Here is a 27794-nt window from a genome sequence, read left to right as displayed (position 1 = left end):
TTTTATTTTCTTGGTAGAGAAAAACGTGAAAGGTAGTGTGAAAGCTGGCTATCTAAAGTACAAAGAAGAACCATCAAAACTACTGTCTGGAAACAAATTTCAAGAGCGTTATTTTGTCTTACGGGAAGGAAACTTGCTTCTTTACAAGGATATGAAGGTACCATGAACTCTTCATCAGTTTAACCATAAAGACTCCTTTAAACTTTCTTTTTCATATAGAAATGAGAAGACAAACAGATAAACACTTATGATAATAAAAAAAAATATCTAGAACCTGCAGTTTTTATGTTCCTATTTCACAGAGGTTTTAATAAAAGGAGATTGTGTCAGTTGTTGCAATATTACAAGCTTTAAAAAATGTTCAGGAATGTCTACAGCTTGTGCTGTGACTTAGGTTTGTGAAAGCATTCTGTAGTAGCAGTAGTAGATGCAATATGGAGCTTAAGTGAGCTGCATGCTGGGTTTTCGTGGTATCTCACATAAAGCCTACAGAAATTACAAGCAACAGGGTTCTTTTAACCTACAAATGTTCTTGATTCATCTCTTCATGACTGAAGAGATTATAGAAAGCAACGTCCCCATACACTAGCAAAATCTCCTGCATCCCAGCAACCTTGTCTTTCCTCCTCATTACAAAAAAGTGAAATGTGAACTCCTTACACACTTTATTCTCAGTCCTGCAAATAACAGCATAGATGCAATACTACAGAATCTCACAGAAGCAAGTTTAAGCACACATAATAGAATGGTGGATTTAATATTTCATGGGAGTTTTCTCTGAAGAGTGCTTTTGGCTGTATGGAATTGGTGTTAAAGTATAAAACTAAATAATATAAAACGTGTACTATGCTACTTTTGAAAATTTCTGGTTAAAAATGTACGTATTCTACATTTTAATTTAAATTATTTTAATTTATTTTTGCTGATTGCTGGTTTTGCCCATCCAGCAAATGTGTGGCTTGATGACCTCCATAAAGTACTCTGAGGAATTTTTTTGTAAGACAGAAGCTTACGGATTCATTGCTAAAGTAAACTAATGCAAAAGAAATATTGTTAACTAAAATTATATCCACAGTCTTGCAAGATAAAATGACCACAGAATGTCAAAAATTGTCTCATAATTTACTGGTAGAACTGGAATTGACACGTGATAATATATTAATATGTCCATAAAACCTTTAATTAGTATCTTGGAAAGAGTTTAAATTATTATTGTGCTACTTTACAATCTGCTTTTTGAGCCATTCTGCTTCATAAAGCATTAAATTCGTAAACTGAGTTGGAGTTTCTGATGGTATTACTTCTAAACGGTTTTGCATTTGTTTTTGTTCTTAAAAAAAAAAAAAAAGTAACAAAAAATAGCTTATTTCAGTTTGTTTTACTTTCTTTTGAGAGATGTTGATCCACTACTAATACTTTCAGTTTAATTTCAAGTTATATTTAGAAATGAATACTAAAAAATGGTTGAGACTGCAGATGGAAAAATTGCATTTAATAAGACTGCATGTGCTAATTAATTTATGAATTCTCATTAACAGCAAATTAGGTTTATATATGCAGGTGGAGATACATTCTGTTAAGTGTTTCTTTCTTATGTTCAGGAGCAATTATCAAAAAAGTAGAAAGTTTCCATGATATTATATGTTCAATTACAATATTGCACTAATTGGCAGAAGCAGCATACCACTTTAATGTACTGCTGTTGAGAGAGATGCTTACACACAGAAAAATAGCTTCCTTTAGGTGTATTTTTTTGTGAGAAGTGTGCTGTTGTTTAATTAAATCATACATTTTGTATGGGTGTCTATTCATCTTGGCAGCATTTTTGCTTTGAGTGGGAAGTTAGATGAGAAGACCAGACATAAAATAGTGTATTTGGTTTTTTCTTAAATGCTTATGATTCTGGATAGTCTCCCGTTTTCCTCCACAGTAAAATATGATATTAAAATCTATAAAGATAGAAAAATTGGGAAGCCAGGACAGTAAAGATTTTCTGTACAGTAACTTTCAGTAACTTTCTGTACAGGGATTACAAAATTTGTTAAATACTTTCTTTAAAGAAACCTGAACTACTTGGCCTAGTAGTACTAAAGAGGAGTTACTGTGTTCTGTAGTAGATTTGTGCACTTTTTTTTTCCAGTAAGACATCCTCAAGGCACTTTAATTTCTCATACCTAAAGTGTATGAGAAATGTGTCTGTTGTAGGTTGGCTGAAGGTAGTTTTTCCAAGAATCATAGGGTAACTTGGTTAAGAAGGAACCTCTGTAGGCCAACTTCCTGTTCACAGCAGGGCCAGCAATGAGCCCTGAAAAAAAAGGTTTTTTTATATCCAATCTGAAGCTTTCTTGTTTTAAATCATGCCAATTGCATTTCATCTTACCATTGTGTACCACTGTGAAGAGCCTCGCTGACTTCTTTTTCAGCTTTTTTTTTTGCTAATGTTTCAGTGTAGAAGTTCTTCACGTTGCCCTTGATGTCCCTAGCACATCTTAACTCCAAGTTTGGCTTTCCAAACACTATATCTGCATTTCCTGAGTGGTGTTTCTTCATAGCCTATCCCTTCTTCCACCTCCTGTATACTGTCTTTTTCTGCATTGGTGCTTCACCACAAGACCAGTTCCACCTGAGTTGCTCACCTGATAAATTTAATAGTTTTCCTGAGCATTGAGATGAATCATTCTGAATCATTCTTGATCTTGGAGAATGCTGCCCTTAAAGACCTTCCAGATTTCCTGAGGTTCTTTACCTCTCAAAGCTGCCTCCTCCCACTTTCTAGTTCCATGAGCAAGCCAAAAGTTGTTATTTTACCCTTAAGGTCTGTCCTCTGCTAACTATTCATCTTTATTCCCTTCAGAATCTTAAACACTACTCTTTTCATGGTTGTTATGGTTAGTGATACCATCTGTGAATAGATGATTCAGCTGTGCATCACCCATTGTTTGCCTGTCCATTACTGGTGTCAGAAAGCTATTCCTGACACCCTGTAGAAATCTGCTCGATTGCTTGCGTCCCACTGCGTTTTCTTTCCATAAGATAGCCACGGATAGCAAAACTCTGCCCTTTTTAACACCACTGCCGCCAACCACCTACCTGCCCCTGGTTAGAATTGGTATTTGTTATCCAGCGACTTCCTTCAGTTATTTAAAGACTTTGCTTATTTCATCCTGATAGAGTGGTCTGAAGCATATACTCGCCATGATATTGTGCATTCCTTAGAAGAGCTCCTTTAACATAGAGAGCAACCCTCCCCTTTTTATTCCATGACTGGATCATACTCCTGAAGAGCTTGTGTCCATCCATTGTAGCACTTCAGTCTTGTAACTTTCACCAGCACATCTCTATTACTCCAATCATATTATAGTTTTGATTTCATGTTGAGCTCGAGTTGTTGCTAATCAATCTCTTTCCAGTAATAGTGATTGGCACCCTTTGTTAATGGGAAAGAAAGAGAGGAAAAAAAAAAAAACAAAACATAATGATCTGTTAGAAAAGAGTGGTGCAGTCCACAAGAGATGCCTAAATGTGAAGAGTTGCATGATGTTTTCTCTTTTGTTTGTTCCTGATACAATAATTAGAATCTTTATTTGCAGGCTAGCAAACCTGAAAAAGTGTTGCCTGTCAATTCCTTGAAGCTTTATCTTGGAGTGAAAAAGAAAATGAAGCCACCAACCAAGTAAGAATAGAAAAGAAAATAAGTTAAATACTGTCTAGAGAGGTACTATTGTGTATTTGTGAAAGGGGAACATAAAACACTGTGGAACAGGAAAAAGTCAAGAAGCCTATTGAAGTATGCTGTATTAAATTACCCTCCATAATATTATTTGTTCTGTTGCTATCTCTGTTCTTGTCTTCTATGTTAACTCTTCTGTGCTAGGAAATTACTTTATTGATTGGCTTTTCTTAATCTTAAGTGTATTATCTCTTGTGGATATATTTGCTACTAGCTCACTTAGTTTTGTAGTATGTGTCCTGCATTTCATTGTACACACATTCTTTGCACCAAGAAAAAAAGAAAACCAACTAGTTGTGGCCTTTAGTGACGGTCACTGTTGTTTAGAAAGAATTTCATTTTTTCAAGATCCTTGTCATTTTGATACTTCTCCTTCCAAATGAAGACTACAGCGCCCTTTATAAACACCATTGATGATGTCTCTGGAAAAGAGGAGTGAAAAATGACACCTATTTTTCTCAGATGGTTCTAGTACTTACTCAGTCAAAGCCTTGAGACATTGAGACAATGTACATGAGGCCCTATCTGAGGGGACTAAGCGATCTGTTGAACTTCACAGCAGGCATTTCAAAATGCCCCCAAAATGACTGCCCCAAATTTCAGAGTCTGAGTGTTGTCTTCTTCTTGAACTCTAGCAGGCTTGGTGCTGTGACCACTGCCCTGGGGAGCCTGTCCCAGTGCCCAACCACACTGTGGGTGAAGAACGTTTCCCTAATCCCCAGCCTGACCCTCCCCTGTCCCAGCTCCATGCCATTCCCTTGGGTCCTGTCGCTGTCCCCAGAGAGCAGAGCTTAGCACCTGCCCCTCTGCTCCCCTCGTGAGGAAGCCACTATGAGGCCTCCCCTCAGTCTCCTCTGCTTGGGACTGAACAAACCAGGGGACTTGAGCCACTCATCATACATCTTCCGCTCTAGAAACAGAAGTAACTTCCCTTCACCATCTTTGTAGCCCTCCTTTGGACAGTCTCTAATAGTTTTTTTCTCTTTTTTTTTTTTTTTTTTTTTTTTATCCTTATTATACTGGGGTGCCCAAAACTGCACACAGTAGATGACGTGAGGCTGCAGCAGCACAGAGTATAGCAGGACAATCACTTCACCATCAAACCCACAATTTCATTCTAGATTTACAGTACATTCTGAAACTTTGTAAAAACAAAATTTAATAAAAATGCTGTATAATTGATTCCTGTGCTTTGAGGAAAATGTCCCTGTCTTGAGTTTCTGGAACTAATTTTTGAATTTTTTTTTCAGCTGGGGAATTGCAGTGTTTTCTGAAAAGCACCAGTGGTATGTAGGCATGAGATACATCTGACTGGTTTAACTTCAGTGTTTAGTGTTCCTTGAAATGTTCAATTTCAAAATAATATTCACTAGTTTTAAAGCATTATTTTGCTTAAGCATTGACAATTTGTTACATTTTTCTTATTATGTAAGAAATCACAGTTGATATGTTTTGGTAGTCTTTTGGGGGTTAGGTATCTGTCTCCTTTCTGTGAGCTTAAATCAGCAAACAGTTTTAAAATATATCATTCTAAATTTATGAAATCTTGCTTTAAACTAAGCAGATGCATTCTCTTCTAATAGTGTAAAGTGATAATTTGAGTTATTAATTATTCCCTATCTTTTTACGGGAGTGTTAATAATAAACATTGACAGAATTAATAAATAAAAGAAAGTACTGTTTAAACTTTTTTAGAAATATTCTTTAATATGTGTAGAAGCAACATGATTTTTGTGTTTGTGTGTTGCATTCTAGGCATATATGTTGTGATGGACAGGATACGCAGATGGAGTGGATGATCAGCATTTTTACTGCACAGGTACTAATCTGATCAAATACAAGAAATGCAATTTTTACTGTTATGAAAATACTGTTTAACAGTCATATGAATTTGTTATACCTGTGTTACAGATAAAGTGGAAATACCATTAAGGTGTTTGGAGTACTCAGTGTAATAAAACTGCAAAAAAAGATGGTCTTAGTCTACGAAGATTGTGTATAATCACATTTTCATATGAAAGCTGAGCCCTTTGGAAATAAGTGAAGAGAATGTTACATTATATTCTGGCATCTTTTTTTTTTTTTTCCTGCTGTTTACTGTGGGAGCTGGTTAAAGAAAGACAAGTCATTTCCTTTGTAGCAGTAATCCACTTTGAGGTGAAATTCTGTCTGGTGACCCAAAAGGTATATCTGTATCCCACAATGCCTGAGTGCTCTTTTTCTGTTTGCTACTTTGAATGTTGCATGCAAGGTAGTCATCGACATAGGTTCCCTGTTTCAATGCACAGTGGTGAGAACAATCCTTGTTGGAGAGCTGTGCCAACACAGCCATGTTTCTCTGGTATCCAAGTTAGCTTAGTTAACACCAGCAATTCATTGTGTCAGATAGGCACTATCTTAAATTAAGTAATCTTCTGCTTGTTACTAGATTGCAAATAGGAAGGGTGTAAGCCTGAGTGCCATGAAGGAAAGATAGGTCAGTTGCACGATTCAGCCTGACAGGAGGCTGGAGCAGACTTTAAGGGTTTAAAAGGATTTTGCATTTGTGTCTGATATATTCTTGTCTTACCGGTGGCATTCAAGGAACTTTGAGGAATATCGCTGAATAAACATTGCTAGATTTATGGCTATCTGTGAGCTTTACATATTACATAAAGTGGGCTAGACACAAGGCTGTTGCAATGCATACTTAGTGTAGATTTTTTTAAACAGAATCTGTATCTTTGACCTTCATTGATAGTAGTGCCAGAAGTATAATGCATGCCTTGTAGGTAAGACTTCCAAATTTTTGTCTTATTCAGCTCCCTTAACTGAAGTAACTATTGTAGTTTCTATGGAAACAGCCACCAGTTCTGGCATGTATCTCATGGGCATAACATGAACAATGTCATGACAAATAGGCTTAAAGTTTATTGATATAGGCTACATAGGAATAACTCATACAAGCTTTGTAACTCTGAAAGCCTTCTGACGTGAAATAACAAGAAAGGCAATTGATTAGGATTCTGATCAGGTAGTGTGGTATGTAGAATATTCCTCTGACAATATAGATCAAAAGCTGAGAAATGGTGATCAATGTTCAGCAGATTTCTAAAAACAACAACAAAAAATCATTTCATATGCCTTTAAAAAGAAAAAAACTCAATATTGTTGTTTTTTTCAAAAACTTCATTCCCTTGAGGCCAATGAATTAACACTACTAATAAACTACATTGGGATTTTTTTTATTCAGCATTCTGGACATCAGTAAAAGGTATCAGACCTTTAAGTTACTTCAGAAATTACATGCTAGTGAAGCCAGTTTGCTGTATTTTTCTTATTACAATGTAGTGCTTAAAACTTACAGTGAAGATCTGTCCTTGAGAATGTAACAGCTCATGTTGCTAACGCTTACTGTAAGATCTCCAAATGTTTTGTATCACATGGCACCACACAATTATTATCATGTTATCCCCTTTCTAAACTAGAAAACTGTAGATGTCAACTGAGGCTATTATTTCTAGTTAAAATTTTTAAAGTGAGGCCATCTTTACGAAAGATAGCTTTCTTTTACCTTATCCATTATAACAGTATTTTAAACCTTTTATGTCAGAGGCTGCAGGCAGTACATTTTATTTATATCAGTAGAATAACTGAACTGAAATTACAAATTGAGAAATACTGTAAGGAATGTTTTGAAGTGGTAACACATTTACATTAAAACATCCAGTGCAATTAGGAGAGAGAAAAATGTTACCATGCTTAGAAATGCTTGACCAGAGCAGGATTTTATTGGTAATTAATAGCAGTCCTATTGTTTTTTCTCCTCTTCCTGATGTTTATTCCTATAGTAAAACAGTGCAGAGAATCTAAATGCTGAAGTTGTAAGTACCACTGCAATTTTTGATATATAAAGTCAAGTTAGCCCAGAGGTTATTCACCTTATACTTTAAGCTGGTAAATACTAAAAGGGTTTGAAGGACCACCATAGTTCCTTTCAGTGTTATACAGTCAGTCTGAAAAATATGGCTGAAACTTGATTCTTCAAGTGAATTTGTACTAAACTATTATAGAATTAATAACGTATATAACATACAATTGGAAATAATTAATTGACATAAAGATGGACACAATAGTATACTTCCAATTCCATTGCCTTTGATCAACTATAGATAGGTCAGTGTATTACCATATGGTTCAGTTGAGCAGATAGGTCAAAACTTATGAATAAATACATTTATTATGTGACCTAATAGTATTTCTGATGTATTTTCCCAGAGTTCTATTTTTAGAAATGTTACAGACACAAAAGAGAAATCGGGTTATGTAACAGACAAGGATAGTTTCCAGCATCTTGCTGAAAATTAAGGGAGGCACTTTCCTTGACATATTTGCTTAAAGCTTCTCAGTCACTTTCTGAATCACATTTGTTTTTTATGTCTTGGTCCACAATAAATTGATTTTTGTTGGCAAGATCTGCGCTTCGAAATAAAACATTCTTAATGTTCCATTGGAAGAAAGATTAAATGTTCTTTATGTTCACCAGGTATAGCTCTTACAACAGACGTTTATATCACCCCAGTCAGTACCACTTGTGAGAATTTTTTTTATTCCATAAAAATGTTCATCTATGAGAATTTTTTTCTAAATAAGGAGCTGATAGGCCTCTATTTTAAGTTGCTGTTTTCAGTCAATAATCACTCGTTCTGCTGGCTTATTAATAATAACACATTGTTTTTACTGACAGGCTACCTGCAAGTATGATCACAGCTCCACAAATGGACTTTGTATATAGTCTTGAAGTGATAGCATCTTATGTCAAGGATGTGGGAGATTGAATAACATAAAAACAATAACTGACACTGAAGATTTTGACACCTATGAAAAGATACCTATTAAAAGTTTGAACGGTGTGACTGAAGTTTTTAGGTTGAAAGCAACCTGTGAAGATCATATAGTCCAATCCATTTGCTCAAAGCTAGAGAGCAGGGTGCTTAGGTCTTTGTCCAGTCAGATTTAAATAATTCCCTGGATGCACTTCACAACCTCTTTGGGTTATTTATTCCAGTGTTTGTCCCATCTCACAGAAAAAATAAATAAATAAAGTTGTGTGCTAGGAAAAGAAATGTTAGTTCTAATGCTTTGGATTAGACTTTTGCTAATATTTACCCAAAACATTCTCAGCTTTCATTAAGTTTCTTTTGTTGTATTTATGGCTTGCCATTTCCTTTGGGGTTTTGCTGATTTACCTTTTTGTGCACTCATCTCCAAGCTTTAGTAACTATTCTTCTGTAGGCTTCATACATCCTCTCTGATTTGTAGAATCTCATTTTGAAGGTTTTATTCAAAAACCACTCCTACTCTACCTTGCTCAGAACTTGTCTGTCAGGTTATCATTAACTTCACTGGGGCAGTTGGTGAGCCTTGAGGGCATATGCTCAAATTTCTACATGTGAAATTCTTATATATATATAGGTTTCGTGCTGGTGAAAGTTCATTCTGGATATTTTGTAGAAAGATTTTAACATTTTATTTGAAACCTTCAGTTAAGGATTTTTCTTCCTTTCTCTTCTCAGCCATGTTTTTTACTTAAAATGAAGATGCATACTTTGGGATTACCTCCAAAATTGACCTGTTTTAGTAGAGCCAAAGCAAAGTCTATTACTGACAGCAATCTGTTTGTGTAGAGTATGTTTTTGGGACATTGAGAATGTCAAGCCATTTCATTTTGGATAGCACACGCAGTTATAGTAGAATAAGCAATGTTTTTCTCCTAAATTATTGATATAAATGTTTAAACACCCTTGCAAATTGAGATGGTTTCATTTCAGAATTTTTACAGTCTCTTCTGAAAGCATGTTTTTATGGAATTTAAAAATTATGAAACAGATGTACGTGTTTGTCTACTTTCTATTCCTAGTAGATAACTGTATTGATATATAATGTGGAGAAAAGATGAAAATACATGCAAATTGTATAGAGACAATTTGGTTCTGTTCATTCAGCATTGTGCAACATTTACAAGCTATTAATTTAATCTTAGGCACCATACATCTTGCCCCCTTCTCACATGAGACAAATCATGTGGTGCAGAAGATGGCTCTTCCAAGACAGTTTTATATGTTGTGTTTTTATGAAACTGCACTCCAAAAGCAAGGATTTTTTTTTTTTTGTTCTTCAGCATGCCGATATATGGCCACCTGCTGGAAAAGCAAGAAAACAGTCCATAACTAAAAGTCCAAAGATTGGAGGCTTACCACTAATTCCCATTCAACAGGAGAAGAACACCTGTAAAATCAGAGGGAGTATAGAAGTAAGTGGGATTTAAAGTTGATGTGGAACTTCTAATGACGATGCTATATTTCTAAATAGTCCAATAATAATGAACTCTCTAGAGCTGGATAAAAGTAAAATATAGGTGCTCTTATTGTCAATGTCCTTTTCATTCTCTAGTCATTAAAGGAACAGTTAGGACAACATAATGCTAAAAAAAATAAAATGTTTGTGACCTAATCTTGTATCAGCTCTTTGGTTGGTCAATAAATCAATAGTGGATTTCTATTTGTTTATTTGTTGAGCAAGGATTTCTCATTAGAAGTAAATAGGACTTTTACCCGGTAATATACTGCATGCTATTACAGTTTTATGATGATAATGCCCTTGAAAACTGTCCTTCCTATATATTTTATCATATTTTCTCTTCTCTCTGAAGTAACTATTCAGTATTAGTTATCTGCTCTGTGAATGTAATGGGAAAGCTCAGACGGAACTAACTGTGATATATTTAAGCTGTAATATGTTTAGTCTCAAAGAACAAGGTCGGGGTTTAGATGCAACTCTTTGTGGAGACTGACTACACTACGCTATATGCACTGATAATATGTCTCAACCTCATCATATTAGCTTAAGATGAATTTCTGCCATCTGCATAGAGGTACAGGTGCCTATGGGGAGAATTGACTTGCCTTACTTTCATCTCAGAAGAAGCAGTCATAGTGGAGGCACAGGACTGGTTAAACTAATGGTAAAGATTCTGAATGCAGAAGGATTATTGAAAGAACACCTTGGACCTTTTACTGTATGCAGTATGAGTTCTTGCATGTTTTGATAAGATTTTGACAGGAGATGAATTATGTGGAACATTATCACTATTTAGAGACTGAGATTGGTAAAGTTGACTCAGTTCCATAACAAACCACAAGCAAAGATAGGAGCAATACTACGTTTGTAGAATCTTTATCTACAAGCAATTCCATCTTTGTGTCTTCTTTTGTTATGCTTTCTTCATGCGTTTCTTTTTTTCCTTTCCCAAGAATTATAACACAATGTAATTGCAGTTATCATTTTCCTCTTTAAATTTGTCGTTTCATTTTAGCATTTTCTCAGAAAACACTTTTGCAACTCTTTGATAAATTTCTTTTAATGTTTGCATTTTTAAACTTTTTTAATGAAAGGAAATTACAGGTCATGTCATTCAATAAACTTCAAAACCCTTAGGTATGTTTCTTAGCTCTCCTGTATTCTTGATTTTAGATGCAGAATCTGTGATAGGCTGTTTGTGATACCTACAAATCCAGACCTTCTAGGATAGAGGTTTTAATGGATTTCGAGCTTCAGTATTTTAAATCCTTAACACCTTACGGTACCAGCAAGATTTTTTATTTTTATTTTTTTGTTGTGCTTCATTAGCAAGGACTACAATGTTTTCTACAGTGCAGCTCAGAGGAAGCCTGCATTTAATCGTGAAAATAAAAAATCTCTGTTTTCATTAATTATTATCATTTTGGTATTTATGACTAGAACTTGGCAATGTTTATACAAAGGGTGATGGCGTACCTTAAGAAGGTTAACACCAAATTATATAATAGAAAAAGAAAAATAACACTTTTTACATGGAATGTCAAAATTGGAATGAACTGTTAAAGACGGTTAGAAAGTGAGTATAAGACATGGTTAATTAAGGTGAAATACCGTCAGCAGTGTAGTTAGTAAAGCAATATATATATCATTTTGTAGACCACAACTTCAGTCTTCCACAGATTCGTAATGCTTGTCCAATATGCAAAAATACTATCATTTAGAGCATTAAATATGAATAACAGTAGCAAGCATTTTCAGGAGGATGCTGGTTTATGAAAAATCAAGGTCTGTTCACATGATAGTGTGTAAACTTGCAGTGGAAACGTGATTTAATTTGTCTTCATGTAGGCAGGGAAAGTGACCCAAAGTTTTCCAGACAGTGAAAGAAGTGATGTCTTTGTGATGTAAAGATGGATGGGATCTTTGGGACCCCCAAATATACCCAGACATCAACAAGTTTAAAATCAATGTTCTGTGCTAAAATGGCTGTATAGCATCTTTCTATTTATTTTTTTTTTCCACTGATATTTATTGGAAGTAGTTTTATTGTGTGATAACATAAAAATATAATACAGAACATTTGAAAATGCTTGTATAACTAAGAATTCTCCTAATAACAATTAGGATCAGAAGACTTCTGTATCTTTTCCTATACTTGTTGCATACCTGAGAAGTAGTCCATTTAAAATATGTATATTCCTCAAGGATCTTTTAACTGAAATAGCAATACATGGCAGTATATCTGCAGTAAAGCTGTTTAGCTTTGTTTCAAAATACAGGAAGACTGAAGATACAAAGAAAAACTTTTGTTCTGACTTAGAATAAGTTATACCTATGTAGAGTTTTGAAAGAAACAGGACTTCATAGGGCTAATCTATATGAATAGATTTATTCCATGTCTTTTGCTGATATGTGCAGTAAAAAGAATTGTTAGATGTACAATTTGTTCACTAAGTTGATTAAGGATCAGAAATTTAGAGGCAAAACGGTTTCTTCTACCTTGAAATAGTTGTTTTTTACATTAGGAGCTACTGGGAAAAGAGAATGGGATCCAATAGTGTAATAATTTATAGCATGTCACTACCAGTAGGCAGTGGATCCAACTATAAAGAAATAATAAGAAATTTCATGCGACAGTTTTGTTTGTAAATCATTTTGATAAGGGAAAGTGTTACTGTTAGTGCTCTAATTTGAGCAACAGAATTTGACTCCATCAGTTTAATATTTTAATAACATGCATATCTGGGCATTAGAATTCCTGCATATACTGAATATATTTTAAAAACACCAAATGCTGAATCTATATTAATGGGCTACCTGCCAATATACACGACTATTTCAGAAAACTAAGCATCCTTTAAATTTGAGAGCTGTATTTGATCTGTTCCTGCTTCCATTTTATAAATCTTTCTTTGGGAAACAGGGTTTAAAAAAAAAAAAAAAAAAAAAAAAAAAGGGCTCCTGCTATACCCAGATTAGAAAGAGAATTATTTCAGAAGTATAGTCAGTGCTTTTCTTCTTAGAATAAGCAAAATCGAAACATGATGTACAAAAGTCTGTAAATAGAAAATTGTTGCTCCTGATTGAACTTCAAGACAAATTTATATCTTAATTTGCTAAGTAACAGTAGAGAGCTTGGATCATGTTACTGTTTTCTGAAAGGTACTGCATGACAGGTTACATTTCTCACATTTTACATTTCACATACTATGTATATATTATCACAGATATTAATATTAATATTTTATTAATTGAACTTGAATCACCGACAGATGCTAATCTCACTGCTTTCTTGTTTATGCAAGTTACAAAAAATATTTTAAATGGAAAATGATGACTTTTTTCAAACATTTAGCAGGACAGAACTCTCTGCATTCATGAGATATTGGGATGGTTACTCATGTGTCTTAAAAATTTTTTTCACTGAATGTAGATGAACATATTAAACCATAGGATACTGTTTGCTGGCCTAGATAGTAGCAGGTGATTCTCAATTGATAACAATTGTTGCTGATGTCAGTAAAATTTAAAGTTTCCAGGCAAGCTAAAGGTCTGCTCTATAGCATGAAGTGATGCGTTGTTGTTCTGGGACTTTTTTTTTTTTTTTTTTTTTTTGCATGTCCAGGCCACTGATGCCTTGTTGCTAATGTTCAGTTTTCATTCTCAGTGACTGCAAATAAAAATACCATTCTCCTTAATGCTAAAAATGATATGGTAATATGGAGGGAAAAAAAAAAACACACACCTTTATCCAGTCTTTTTAAAAAGCTGTGATTTTATATCATCCAAATATTTACTTTATTATTGAATAGATGCGAACTCAGGTGAGCTACCAAGACTGCACAAATAGAGCTGTTGTATAGCTTAGATTTCTTTAATGGAAACATTTAATATTTACTGTATTCCTTCTTACACAACACCTAAATTGCTGTATAAACACACATTTGGTGTCATTATGAAGAAACAAATGTGGCCTTAAAGCAAATAAGACAAATAAGAATGGTAGGGAAACCTATTTATTACATCTGCTCAGATGGTGTGGCAGCAGGCAGATCATTGCATTTGGAATAGCCTTATAGTTGTAGGGGAAACCGAGGTCTTGGAATTCTTTGTCTTTCATGTGTGACATCTTTGACTACTAGAAGACAAACAGAGCTAAGGGAAACTTACTAAGGGAAATTTGTGTTTGTTTGTTGTTGTTTTTTTTTTTTTTTTTTTTTTCTGTCTTTCTTGTGTGGCTCTTCTGTTTTTCTGGATTTTTGTAGAGTTATTCATGCATAGCATATGAGCAAATTGTCTCTCATGGAATCTTGAGACCTCATAATGGTCTTGAGACCATATTAAAGCAACCATGAAAAATAATATTGAAATACTAGAGGGGAGATGATTTAGGTACATCTGCATGAGTTAGGATCAGGAGGGCACTTCAGGAGCAAATCTTCTAGTTATTCCATCTACTGTGTTTTGTTTTGTATTATGAACTGGTTCTGGACCATGTGAACTTGGATTGCTTTCAGATGAAACTGAAGTGGAAGATGATATGAGATTGTATCAAACAAACGTATCAAACAGACAGGCCTTCTGCTAGTAGGCCTTCTGCTAAATTTTGTCTCAATTGTGTTTAAAAATAAATAAATAAATGAAATAGTATGGATGTCAGGTTTCTTAGCACCCTTTCACTGTACGAATGTACTCCTAATGAGTCCCACTATCTGCAATTTTTTTTCTGTAGCATTTGATTTCCCTCTTATTTCTGACAACTTAAGAACTTGAAAATAGCCTGCTGCAATAGAACAGCTGTATTGCCATCAGTTTGTTCTTTGAGTTACAAGTATGTTACTTAAAATTGCTAGTCAAAATTTGAAAAAGCAGACAGCCTTTGTAATTTGCCAAGTAATGCTGAGCAGATGCTGAAAATATTTGTGCAATGTATGTCTATGTAATGTAAATGTTTATGTAAAACTGAATTTTGCACATTTATGTAGCTCAGACATCAAGTTATCATAATTGCAACAGTTTCCAGTCATATTTATCTAGTTTCTAAGTATTCTGAGAGGTTGTTAAGAGTATATGGATCTGCTGTAAAACATTAACATTTAATCTATGGTAGGGTAAAAAATCAAGTTGTGAATATATGAAAACGAATGTCTTCAATTCACTGTGTTTAATTGGAAGATTTATGTAATTTTCAGAAGTATCACTAATTGAGAGAATATACTTACTCAAAATGCTTACTAAATGATAACAGCACAAGTTGTGGGAATTTAGAACTATTTATTGTACTGTCTCAGCTCTTGAGTAAAATTGATTCTTTAAAGTGTTATGTGAAGCCAAGAAGCAAAAACTGCAATCTAAATATTATTGAATATTGTGTTAATGTGAATAATCCTATTTCTCTTTGCTTGTTTGCTCAGAATATACAGCTGGGATTGGGGAAACCGAAACTCAGTGATCATAATGAAGATGACTTACTGGAAGAAAGAAAAAACTTGAAAGAAAAGGCATCTATTGTGGCACAATGTTTGGAACGCAAGGAAGAGAAAGTGCGTAATCATGCTAAAGCACATCGGAGCTTTATCTCTGAGGATATAGGTGTGGGAAAGACTGACCTATGCCAAAGACCACATAAGCCACTGAAAAAAAATAAGAACAAAACAAACAAAACTGCATTGGAATTAGATAAAAAATTGCCATCAAATGTGATTCAGGAACTAAATACAGTGTTGCAGAAGAACAGAGCACTTCATGATGAAACCTCCAGCTGATGTCCTAAGTTTGAAGTTTAGAATGTATATATTTTCTGGGCAAAAGTAGGGTTTTTGATGTATGTAGTTTGTACAGTGCAGAGAATTTAATTTGTTTATATGTAGCTCTTGATTTTGTATATACATATGCTATGGTATAATTTAAGATTGAACTCAGAGAAATGATCATGCAAAAGTCCTGAAATTTGGAAGTTTTGCTGTGCAGTGCAATGGCACTTGTGTTTTATCAATTGTTTTTTTTGTTGAAGGTTCTGTTAGATGCAAGAATTCTAATCACTATCAAAAACTTTTGCTCTGTTTGTACTCCATACCATCTTGTAAGTACTGGAGAGAAATTTTTGGAATGAAGACAAGACATACACTGAAATTCATCCTGTTGGTCTGCAATATTTTAGTTGTCTAACACTATAAAAAACAAGTTAACATCTGCTTTGAAGAGTGATTTTTCACACGTAATTTTTTTTTTAAATTCAAGAATACAATGAGTGTCTGGTACCAGAGGCTTGTCCTCTGACAGAGCAGCATGTGAAAGAATCAAAGAGAAGGGATATAATAGGTAAGATAATCCATTAGTCCTTGTATCTCAAAACTACATCTATAGGGTATACATACAACTGTGATACCTAAGTAACCAGAGAATGTTTTGGATTGGAAGGAACCTTAAAGATCATCTAATTCCAAGCTCTCTGTCATGGGTAGGAACACATCCCACCAGACCAGGTTGCTCAAAGCTCCATCCAACCTGGCCTTGAACACTTCCACGAATGGGGCATCCACAGCTTCTCTGGGCAATGTGTTCCAGTGCCTCACCACCCTCAGAGTAAAGAATTCCTTCCTACTACCTAATCTAAATCAACCCTGTTTTAGTTTAAAGCCATTACTCGTTGTGCTATCACTACACTCCCTGATAGATTCCATCTCCTGCTGTCTTGTAGGCCCCCTTTAGGTACTAGAAAACTGCTATAAGGTCTCCCTGGATCCTTCTTTAGGCTGAACCACCCCAGCTCCCTCAGCCTGTCTTCGTACAAGAGGTGCTCCAGCCCTTTGATCATCTTTGTGGCTCTCCTCTGGACTTGTTCTAATACTTCCACATCCTCATTGTGCTGGGGGCCCCAGAGCTGAACACAGTACTCCAGGTGGAGTCTCACAAGAGCAGAGTAGACGGGTAGACCTTGACCTGCTGGCCACGCCTCTTTTGGTGCAGCCCAGGATACTGGGGCTGGCTTTCTGGGCTGCAGACGCATATTGCCAGCTCATGCTGAGCTTTTCATCAACCAACACTGCCCAGGTCCTTTTCCTCTGGGCTGTCCTCAATCCGTTCTCTGCACAGCCTTGTACTTGTGTTTGTGGATGCCCTAACTCAGGTGCAGGACCTTGCCCTTGGCCTTGTTGAACTTCACATGAAGTTCACAGAGGCCTGCCTGTCCAGGTCCCTCTGGATAGCATCCCTCCCTCCAGAGCACTGACTGCACCACACAGCTTGGTATCATTGTCAAAGTTGCTGAGGGTGCACTCCATCCAATTATCCATATCACTGACAAAGATGTTAAACTGTGTTGGTCCCAGTACTGACCCCTGAGGAAAACACTACTTTTTGCTGATCTCCACCTGGACATTGAGCCATTGACCACAACTCTTCGAGTGCAGCCATCTAGCCAATTTCTTACTGAGAGGTCCATCTGTCAAATCCATGTCTCTCCGACTTAGAGACAATGATATCATGTGGGACAGTGTCAAATGCTTTGCACAAGTCCAGGTAGATTATGTCAGTTGCTGTTCCCCTATCCACCAATGCTGTAACCGTATCATAGAAGGCCACCCAATTTGTCAGGCATGATCTGCCCTTAGTATCACCTCCTTATTTTCCATGTGCCTTAGTATAATTTCCAGGAGGATCTGCTTCATGAGCTTGCCAGGCGCAGAGGTGGGACTGACTGGCCTGGAGTTCCCTGAATCTTCTATTTTTCCCCTTTTTAAAAGTGGGGTTATGTTTTCTGCCTTCCAGCCAGTGGGAACTTCACTAGACTGCTATGATTTCTCAAATATGATGGGTAGTAGCTTAGCAATTATATCCGCTAGTTCCCTGAGGACTTGTGGATGTGTCTCATGGACTCGTGCAACTTTAGGTTCCTTAAGATGGTCTTGAACTTGGTCTTCTCCTACAGCAGGCAGGTCATTCTTCTAGTTCTTGCCTTTGCCTTCTGGGGCTTGGTCTTTGTGGCTAGAACACTTGAAGACATGCCAGTGAAGACTGAGGCAAAAAATTGAGTAGCTCAGCCTTCTCCCTGTCCTAGGTACCCTGCTGTCCCTTTTCCTTCTGGAGAGGGCCTACAATTTCCCTGGTTTTCCTTTTATTATTGATGCACCTATGTTGCTGTCCTTGATGTCCCTAGCCAAATTTAATTCTAATATGGCTTTAATGAGAAAGAATACTGAAGATAACAAGAAGTTGCCTTTGGAATAACGTCTAATTTAAAAATATGAATTGGAAAAATATCTCTTTTTGGTCTACAGGCTGATAGAATTTTATAAACAAACCCTGGTTAGCTCTGGGTGACAAAGGCAGGCTTTGCTATCACTGCTTGGATGTAGCTTGCTTCGTGCTGACAAAGCTGGCATCTGATCAATATTTAATAGTCCCATGAGAAATGAGTTTCCTCAAGAGAAACTGGTCCCCACGCAAGCATATCCATCAGAAGGGCACTCACTCAGTTAAGTGCCAGTTACTAAATCGGTAAGATCAACCTCTCCCTTTACTATGAGGACAAAGGTGAACAGTATGCTGTTAGCAGGGACTAGGAAACACTTGTGCTCTAGCTGATGTGCTACCCTGCAAGTACTTGCTTAGATTTTTATGCCCAGAGTTCCTTAAATTAAAAAATCAAAATCTGTTTTCAAAACAAAACCTACGTGAGCACTGAAATGGTTTTGTTTTCTTCACTTGTTGTGTGGATCTCACCTTCGCTTCTCTCATAGGATTGTCTCCTTTCTCTCTTATGGTGGTATATCCAAGTTTTTGCTTAGTCCCATAGCAGCTGGTTGGGCCAGAGGCACTGCTGTGCCTGGTTCCAGATGTGTCAGATGCTGTCTAGTTAGCAGGACCAGAGAACTACTGAGCTCCCACTGCACCTTGTCCTTATGGAAGGCATTGATCGCAGCATCTGCTTTACTTTGCTACTGCTACTACTTTTCACGATCTAATTAGCCACTCTGCCATGGAATTTCACCAGCCTTTTAAGAACTTACTGACACCTCTAATTGTCCTCAAGTTTGATTGGGGTTTACCAAACCTCTTAGGGTAGAAGAGAGATTCTTAACCTACTTGTTTCATTGTAAATTATTTAGAATTGGTTTTTAATTCCTAAAATTTCATAGGGATAAAATATATTTTATCAACAATGACACTTTATTTTTATTCAAAGTTATTTTGGAGGATGCTTTATGTTCCTACTGTTTTTTTTTGTTTGTTTGTTTGTTTGTTTGTTTTGGTTTTGGTTGGTTGGTTTGTATGTTTTCTGTATGGAATCAACATATTCTCCCATATTCCCTTTTCTGTTTTTGGTAGTCACAGGTGCTGTAACGTTTCTCACATCAGTTACTTCCATTCTTGATTGCATTGAACAGCTTAATTGGAAAAATAATTTGTTTGAGGATATTAGACAAATTACTCAAATAATGTATCTGGCAAATCTGCTAGTAAGTACAGCAGAAGTAAGATCAAAACTAGATGTTTTATAGTGGCTAGTATTTATTCTTCTGGCATGTAGCACTGAGAAAGCAAGTTTAGTGTTTCAGACTTTTTGCACTTACTGCATTTGACCAGTTGTTAAATCTGAAATGAGTTTGTACATTTTAATTTTCCCAGTGCACTATTGACTGTTTTGCTACTTCTAATTTGTAATCAAGTCTCTTCTAATCATTGAGGCCCTGGCTCAAGAAAGCATATAAGCCAAAACTTAACCTGTATTGACTAAAGCCTGTGCTTAATGTTAATAAGCGCATTCTTGAATGCTGATTTGAATCAGAGCCTAATGCCGTCAGGAGGTTACTTTACTTTGTGTCTGAGACTGGACCTGAACTTACTGTTTACAGTTGTACTTTTATTTGCAAATATTTTTCAGTATTGAGTTATGGTTGCTGTATTGTTTATCTTTTTATTGGGTCCTTAAAAATGACATTCACCTCACTGCTGAAAGCCTCATGCATCATTTAAGTCCTACGCTAATGGAATAAATGGAGCAATGGAAGAGTTTTGTGCATTGGAGTGAAAATGTCCGTGAAGAGAATGTTTTGTATATTTTTATTGAATCCAAGAACTAAAGAAACATTTGTTTCTACTTCAAAAGCAGACCTCAGAAAAAGTGTCTGCATGGCTGCTGTTAAAGGGCCCTGAAAATCAAGAAGAGAAGGTGTTTACTAAAATATGTTGAAATGTTTACTTTTCAATTACAGCTATGCTGTCTTCAAGGCTGTTGAATCCTCAGTGGAAATACAGTTTTTAATAGTTCCTACACATATTTGGTTTGTATGTGTAAATCTGCATACACTCTCACTATGTATGTATTTGTGTGCATACAATCAGGTGTGTATCCACAGAAGTGAGCCAAACACTGACAGTGTTAACCCAAGGAATATTGCTTTGGGAAAGTATAAATTAAATTTGCAATGGAGTATTTCAAATAGGAATCAAAGTTTTGCACCGGTTACCTGACATATCATTCTTGCACTACGCATTTCAGACTGATTCAAGACCTGCAGAATAAATGTGTTTTGTGGCAATACCTTGTTGGCTGCTGATCTTTTATTGGTTTTGTGCCATTTTGAGGAATAGTAAAGGAAGTATAATTTTCAGAGAATACATGCTAATTATTTGAATAAATGCTATTTCTGTAAAATAGGTGATGGATATTTTTTTTTTCAGAAAAAAATAAATATTTTTTGTTAAATAAAAAAAGACTTCTGTATGTGTTTCCATAACAAAGGTATTGAATAACCTGGCAAGTGTCTACTTTCCAATCTGCAAAATGAGGCTAAATGAAGCACAGATTTTGTTTATTCTATAACAGTGGGAAGGCTAGGATAAAAAATCTCAGTAAATCTCAGGTTCATCATTACTTCATTATACGTCTGCAGCCATTGCAAATGTAAAGCTAATAGGTAAGCTTGTCTTACATTGTTTGTTTCAACATAATGCCTGTTTGTGTTTTTTTACTGTTTTGTTTTTCACATTTATACAAAAAAAAATAAATAATTATATACCTTCACCTTTAGTTGAGCTGAGTATCAGCTACTATTTTGGAATTTTCCTTTGAACCGGACCTTCTTCCCAGGTACTATTTTGGGCTACCAGTTCAAAAGAGACATTTCAATTGGTTCTGTGTCTCAGCAGAGATTACTTGCGTGTGGAGTTAATTTGACTAGCTGAGAAGTACAGAGAAATTTGTGTATATCCCAGAAGACTCCTTTAGTTAAGGGGAAGGGTTTGGCAGTATCTTTAATTTTTTGTTTCTACACTGTGAAGAGCTCTGGGCTGCTATGCCTGAAGTGCCTTGCAGAGGGATTCCATGGGCTCTGTCTTCCCTACAGCAACCCCCCTGGGGTACCTTCCACTGTTGCATATGAGTATGTTGCGTATGCTGATTTGTACTGCCCTGCAGATACAGATTTATCAGAGAATTAAAGTTACAGATGTTCTACCTCACTCCTGGGGTTCTTCTCTCCCCAATAAAGTGCTGGCACAGTTCATGTTCCTCAGTGCTGCCAGGTTACCACCAGCCAAATTCTAGATTAAGGAGATGGGGTTGGAAAAAAACCTTCTGCTCTGTTGGGGATGGTGGTGGTGTTCATGGAGACAGGAGGTGGGGATGCATGCCTCACTGACATACTTAAGAGCCTGCCCTGTCACATCACCCTTCTGATTGTTAAATCCTATTTTCCAATGCAAGTTGTTTCAGTGTGAGAGAATTGGTTATCAGACTGCTTCTGGCATCTGAATTAGAAGAACTTCAGTTGTGCCTGAGTCCCAATGGAAACTGAATAAAAAATGAACAAACAACAACAAAACACTCAAGTACTGATTGTGAGCACTGCGTGCTCTTAAAATTACATTGGATTTAGGCTACTTAAGGCAAATCTGTGGTTTCAATGAATTGCACTGGAAAACTTGAACTGTGTGTGTCTGAGATAGAAACAGATTACCTTGATGGGTGGATGGAATGTATTCCAAGTTGAATTGCTTTGAAAAAAACAAATAAACAAAACAAAACACATACTTGTAAAACTAAGCGTATTGCAGCAAGATTGGATAGGAAGATTCAGGATGCTTTAATACAATCTGTTCCTACTTCTGACCCATTAGAAATATTCTCTGTGCTGTCAAAAAGAAAAGAAAAGAAAAAAGAAAAGAAAAGAAAAGAAAGAAAGAAAGAAAGAAAGAAAGAAAAAGAAAGAAAGAAAGAAAGAAAGAAAGAAAGAAAGAAAGAAAGAAAGAAAGAAAGAAAGAAAGAAAGAAAGAAAGAAAGAAAGAAAGAAAGAAACCTAACACTGATTTTTGAAGCTAGATTGTTCTCTAGAGAAAAAAAAAAAAAAAAAAAGTTGACATGAAGTGGGATGGGGGGGGGCAGGTTGGAGGGTGGGAGGCAAACAGGAAGCCATGCAAAGTTTTGTTTGAGATTTGTGCTAGATTTGGATGTTATACCTCTTCAGATGGAATTCCACTGCAAATGGGATTCATTTATAGCTCAGTTAAGAAGAGAAACAGTCCTGCTATTTTAGTTCTTACAGTTGCTATTGCTAAGTATACAGTTCCTGACTCTCCTGAAATTTCTTTGAGAACATTAATGTTAAGTTTTGCTGCTCATGTTTTACTGGAAAACCATGGCAATCTATGATAGTGAAGAAGAAGAAGGATGTGGATGTTAATGTCAACTGCAGCAGGCAATTCTATCTCCTTATGTATATGTACACTTGCACTGCAGTTCTGGTCTTTTGGAAGGCTTTAGTACTTGCGTTACTGACCTTACTTGAGCTCTTCATTCTTATTGTTCTAGACCCTATTCTGTCTTGTAGGCTGTGGAACATCCTGATCTTCAGGTTGGCTTCGATACACGCTCCCATCCTGCTCATTGGCTTGATTGCTCACTGAACTGGGTAAGAGAGATACAGGTTTAGAGGTTGACATAAAGGTGTTACATACAGACATATAGTTCTATAGCCCATTTCTATAAATTCCCCTGAAGTTTGCATAGTTACATTTATAGTCCACAGCAAATTAGAAGGCAAACTAAACCAAATGTTCTCTGTTTGTCTTTTTAAATTATTTTAGTTCAGTGACTTAATGATCCTATAATACGTGTTGTGCCTGGTAATAAAGAATGCAATTTCTTGCAAATTATACCTTTGGTTACATAAACAGGAAAGCTTTTTCTTTCAAAACTTAATTTGCATTGGCTTGTCCAGTACTGTGGACTACTTAAGAACTAATAGCTCAGGAAAAATTGAGGTTTGCTGTGTGTATGAGTTTTATAACTTCTCATTTTCTCTCCTATCTACATTTCCAATATGTTCCAATAAAAAGTTAATGTGTTTGTATTTGTCTAGTTTTGTTTTATAAGTCTACTCAAATTACAGCATGATTGAAATATAATTTCTTTGAACAGGCTTTAGCCATTAGCATTTAGCTTTACTGTCTTAGCTGTTTACACTTGTGATTAGAGTCCTGCACTTAACTTAGTTTTCAGTTTTTACTGTTGGTTGGTTGGTTGGTTGTTGTTGTTGTTTTGTGTGTGTGCATGTGTAGCTGTTTACTTGTTCAGATTATACATCTAATTGCTCAAGCTCATTGAATGATAAATACAATAAATAGCATATAACAATCCCAAGGTCTTCCCAGACTACTGCAGGTAGAACATGCTTTCACATGAGGTTCCACATAGGGTTTCCTTCCAGAGGAAACCAGGTTTCACGGGATATTACACAACTTTCTTGACCAAGACCAAGTCTTGGTTAAATTGCTGAGTGAAACAACAGTACATTTTATCCGTATACAAGAGGCTGTTGGTTTAGTCCTTTTCTGCCACTTTTTGATCTAGAATAGGACAGCTTAGATAGATGAGTTTTGAAAATATTGGTGTAGAATCTAAGAATTTTATCACCAGTGTACAAAAAATAAATATGAAATACCTGTAAAATAGAAAAAAAAAATATGACCATTAGCTTTAAAAAGCTTCTTTTTACTCAAACAGCAAAACAGAAGTTTATTGCTTTTATTTCCTCACAGATTTAAAAGAAAAATTCTTACTAACTGGACCTTTCAATGAGTTTTCAATATTAGTAACTAAGTTTTGTTAGAAAGTTTATCTTCCAAGGCTGAAATATTGATTGAGAGAAGTTAACTAATTGTAAAATATTTTTAAGGACTTTTTACAAAGGTTTGCTTTCCTATAAGCTGTTTACATCCTAGCAGTGTTAACTTGTTAAGTTCTCTCTAACTTGTAGTCCTAGGATAAATACATGATGAATATTTTTTAATATCAGTCTCCAAAAAATTCCAAAGTTTCCCATATATGAATGAATGAATTAAAAAAAAATGCAGATTTAGGATACTTACTTAGGATACTATCAGAATTTGTCAAAACAACCTGACAATATTAGGCAAAATATTTCTATTGAAATTCAGTAGCCATAAATATGAAGAATACTTGAAGAATATAACCTTGATTTGTTATGGCCAATGATAAGGATGTTGTTATGGGGTATTTGACAGTACTGTAGTTAGCTGTTAGTTTATCTCTATCTGAGTCTTTTGTGGCCATTTCCTTTTTCTCCTAATTCCTTCTGACATTAGGTATTGTTTTAACATTCCAAACGTACAGTAAGAGATTTATTTTTAAAATCTTATTTAAAAAATAAAGCCAGTCTCCTATTTAACATCATTATTTACAAAAGGTTCCCGTACTAAGTGATTTTGGTGAGGGATTTGATAAAATAGGAATGGGATGACACTAATTAATTCTGCAGTAGTTGAGTGCTTTAAAATAATTTTCTCCATCAGGTGGGTTAAGGTGATCAAGTGAATATTTCAACTGGATTCAAATTAAGGCCGGAAGTCATTGGTAAGAAATTGCACCAGTGCCATCAGACCTCTGTCTTGCTGAGGATTTCCCAGATAAATGTTCTCTCTATGGTTTCATCATTTATTTATTTATTTATCTATTATTTAATTTCAATTATTAAAGAACTATTTAGAGCTACAAAGTGTAGCTCAAAAAAAAAACAAAACAAAAAAAAAAAAAACAGAAGTCAGCAGTTTATCTGATTCCTTTCCAGCCTGTGGACGCTGTAGTCCAGGCTTAGGCCTTGATGGTGGGTGTATATCTGGTCATGCATTATTTTCTGACTCTTAATAATTACTTCACTGCTGTAGCTTTCAGAAAAAAAATATAGAACTAAACTGAACTACAGAGTTCTACAATTAGTCTGGCATGACTAGAATACACAATTAAGACAAGAGAGGTAAAGAGAGTTTCTTCCGCTCTAAAAAGAACAAAGAGTTATTTTCACTTTTGGGCATATCCTCTGGCCTGTACCTGAGACTCTGCACTCCCAAGGGGTATCAAAAAGCTTATTGTATTTGTAAATGGTTTGCGTTAGAGTGACTGTTTATTGTCATACTGGACTCTTTTAGTCAAGATTGATGAAATCTAAAGTTAAGTAGTAGTTATTCAAGACTCACCTAATTTCTTTAATATATTCTTCAATGAGCAGCCACACTTTAAATGGAAAACATTTATAGTCTGCTTTTACTCCTTTTACTCAACTTCACTACACTATCGGGGTGTGAATGGTGAATGCTCTTTTTGAATGCTTACCTTAAATAGAGTCTTCCTCTCCACAGGCATCAGAGGTTTCATGTGATTTGGCTTCCTTAGTTTCTCAAACCAAAAAAAAAAAAAAAAAAAGCATGTGGTCAGTAGTATCACATCTCACATTTGTCAATGATCAGTAACTTTGTCTGATAATGCACCTGCATCACTTTTTTTTTTTTTTTTTTAGGAAATCTTTTTTCATTAAAAAATATTTTACAAAATATTTGTTATATATATATAAAGTGCCTATCCGCCTATCACCATGTAGATAAACACTCTTTGGAACCACTCTGATAGCAGGGGTTCCTTCTGGCTTTTTAAGTAGGCATTTTAATAGACGAGTACAGCAGTTAATCTTTTCCTGATTACCTTATAAGCAAAAGCAATGGATAGACATGAAACATCATTGTTGTATCTGACTTACTTGAAACTTCCCAGAACCTGTTTCCTCACTATCTTTGAAAGTATATATATTTTTTATTTATTTCATAACAACAGTGGTCAAATTGTGTTCTGTTGCACTCATCCTCTCTTTTTCCTAGTTGCCACCTGTTATGAGAACCTTCTTTAACCTTACTTTTTGTCAGCTGTTCAGAACTCAAAAATACACAGTGAAAATGAAAGGCAGGCCAGACACCTTGTCGCCTCCAAAAGTATAGTATGTTGCCCACTGTTATAAATCCTGTCAGCTTCTTGGATATTGCTGCCTACCTTTCTATTCCCTGATGTATCATTAGTGAGAAGAACACGTAAAAATGCATCCCAACTTCATGGCCATATAGGACACTATAATAAAATTAAATTTTGTTTTGTTTTGTTTTTCTTTTTACTTATCTTTTCACAATTAATGAACTGTGAAAAGAAATTGCTCAGTAAATGAATGCAACTGTATTTATGATTGGATCTTCACTGAAAAGCTAGTTTATATACTACCTGGATTGCAGAAATCAATTCCCCCTAAACATTTATTTTTTTTAAAGCTGTAGAGATAAAATGTCTGCTATGCCAACAGGAGGAAAAAAAATGACTGCAAGCAAAACTAGGTGAGCTTTACTCTGAGAAAAAAAAAATCTTGTTAATGTTCTTATTTAAATCTTTAATTTTCAGACAATAATTTTAGTTTTATTTAGAGACTAAAGTCCACACCTCTATGTGATTTTAGCAACAGCTTCTGAAATACCTTATACACCAGAAACTGTTTTCTTTCCAGGAATCAGAACTGTTTGCCACAGATTTCTTGGAACAGACTGGGGTATCTAGATTTGTAGTTAAAAATTAATTGTTAATTCAAGTTTTTTTGCAATCAATTAACTCAAGATAATTGACAATTGACTAAACTACAAGAAAGCTTTAATGTGCAGACAGTGTAAAATGACTAATGTATTCAGTGTGCCATCCATTTTATGGTATAGAAAATTGCATCACGTTGTCTCTATTTATATTGCTTTTTGATGCCAAATGTTTTCTCTTGTGTTCCCTGATGCTTGCATGCACTTTATTTTTAGTTGCAGTCCAGGTTTCAGTAGAAAAGAAAAATTTCTCATCAATTTGTTGGGTGTTGCCCCAGACATTTAAAGGTGTGCCTCTTAAAGGAGTTTTCAGAGTAAGAGCAAATGATCAGCAATAAAAGTCTCTAAAAAAAAGTCACACCTACATCTTTGTGAAAAGAGTAAAGTCATTTTACTCTGATCTACAACTTGGTTCAGGCCCCCAAAGGTTAATGTCCAGGACAATAGGCATGTTATAATTGAACTGTTGAGAAACAAATTAAGATGTTAATGAACTGTCTTCCCTTTGGAAGTAAACTCTGGGTTTCTTATTACCAGCAATGCCAGCACTCTTGATCTTATTGTCTAACTGACACTTAACGGCTCTCTCTTGGTGCCTCTAATTTTACATAATTAATGTGCATGTAAAATGAACCTTGTAAATATTTTGTGCTCATATACCACATGCTGAATAGTGTAAGCAACCCATTATAGGCTGCTTTACTACTTGTAGTTCTTGATCTCAGAACTTTGTATTAATGTGCAATAATGCAAGGGACAAATGTACTGGGCAGCTCACCTCCTTGAAGCAACCCAGAAACAAAGA

The 27794-nt window shown here is 35.5% G+C and overlaps 1 protein-coding gene across 3 annotated transcripts in view; it reads left to right on the top strand.

Moving 5' to 3' along the window:
• Positions 1-20615, top strand: part of ARAP2 (ArfGAP with RhoGAP domain, ankyrin repeat and PH domain 2) — a 128042-nt gene extending 107427 nt beyond the window's left edge. For 2 of the 3 annotated variants that reach the window (XM_084518018.1, XM_084518017.1), the window contains exons 28-33: positions 18-157; positions 3591-3673; positions 4981-5016; positions 5486-5549; positions 9891-10022; positions 15484-20615. In XM_084518018.1, the coding sequence (XP_084374144.1) occupies positions 18-157; positions 3591-3673; positions 4981-5016; positions 5486-5549; positions 9891-10022; positions 15484-15834 (806 nt within the window). In that variant the 3' untranslated portion in view covers positions 15835-20615. Of the gene's footprint in view, positions 1-17; positions 158-3590; positions 3674-4980; positions 5017-5485; positions 5550-9890; positions 10023-15483 lie in introns of those variants that run through there. The other variant, XR_014692625.1, reaches the window with a different exon arrangement.
• Positions 20616-27794: the final 7179 nt, after the last annotated feature.

Source organism: Aythya ferina (assembly GCF_964211825.1).
Source record: "Aythya ferina genome assembly, chromosome: 4".
In the NCBI taxonomy this organism is placed as follows: domain Eukaryota; kingdom Metazoa; phylum Chordata; class Aves; order Anseriformes; family Anatidae; genus Aythya; species Aythya ferina.
This window is presented reverse-complemented; position numbering and strand designations above follow the sequence as displayed.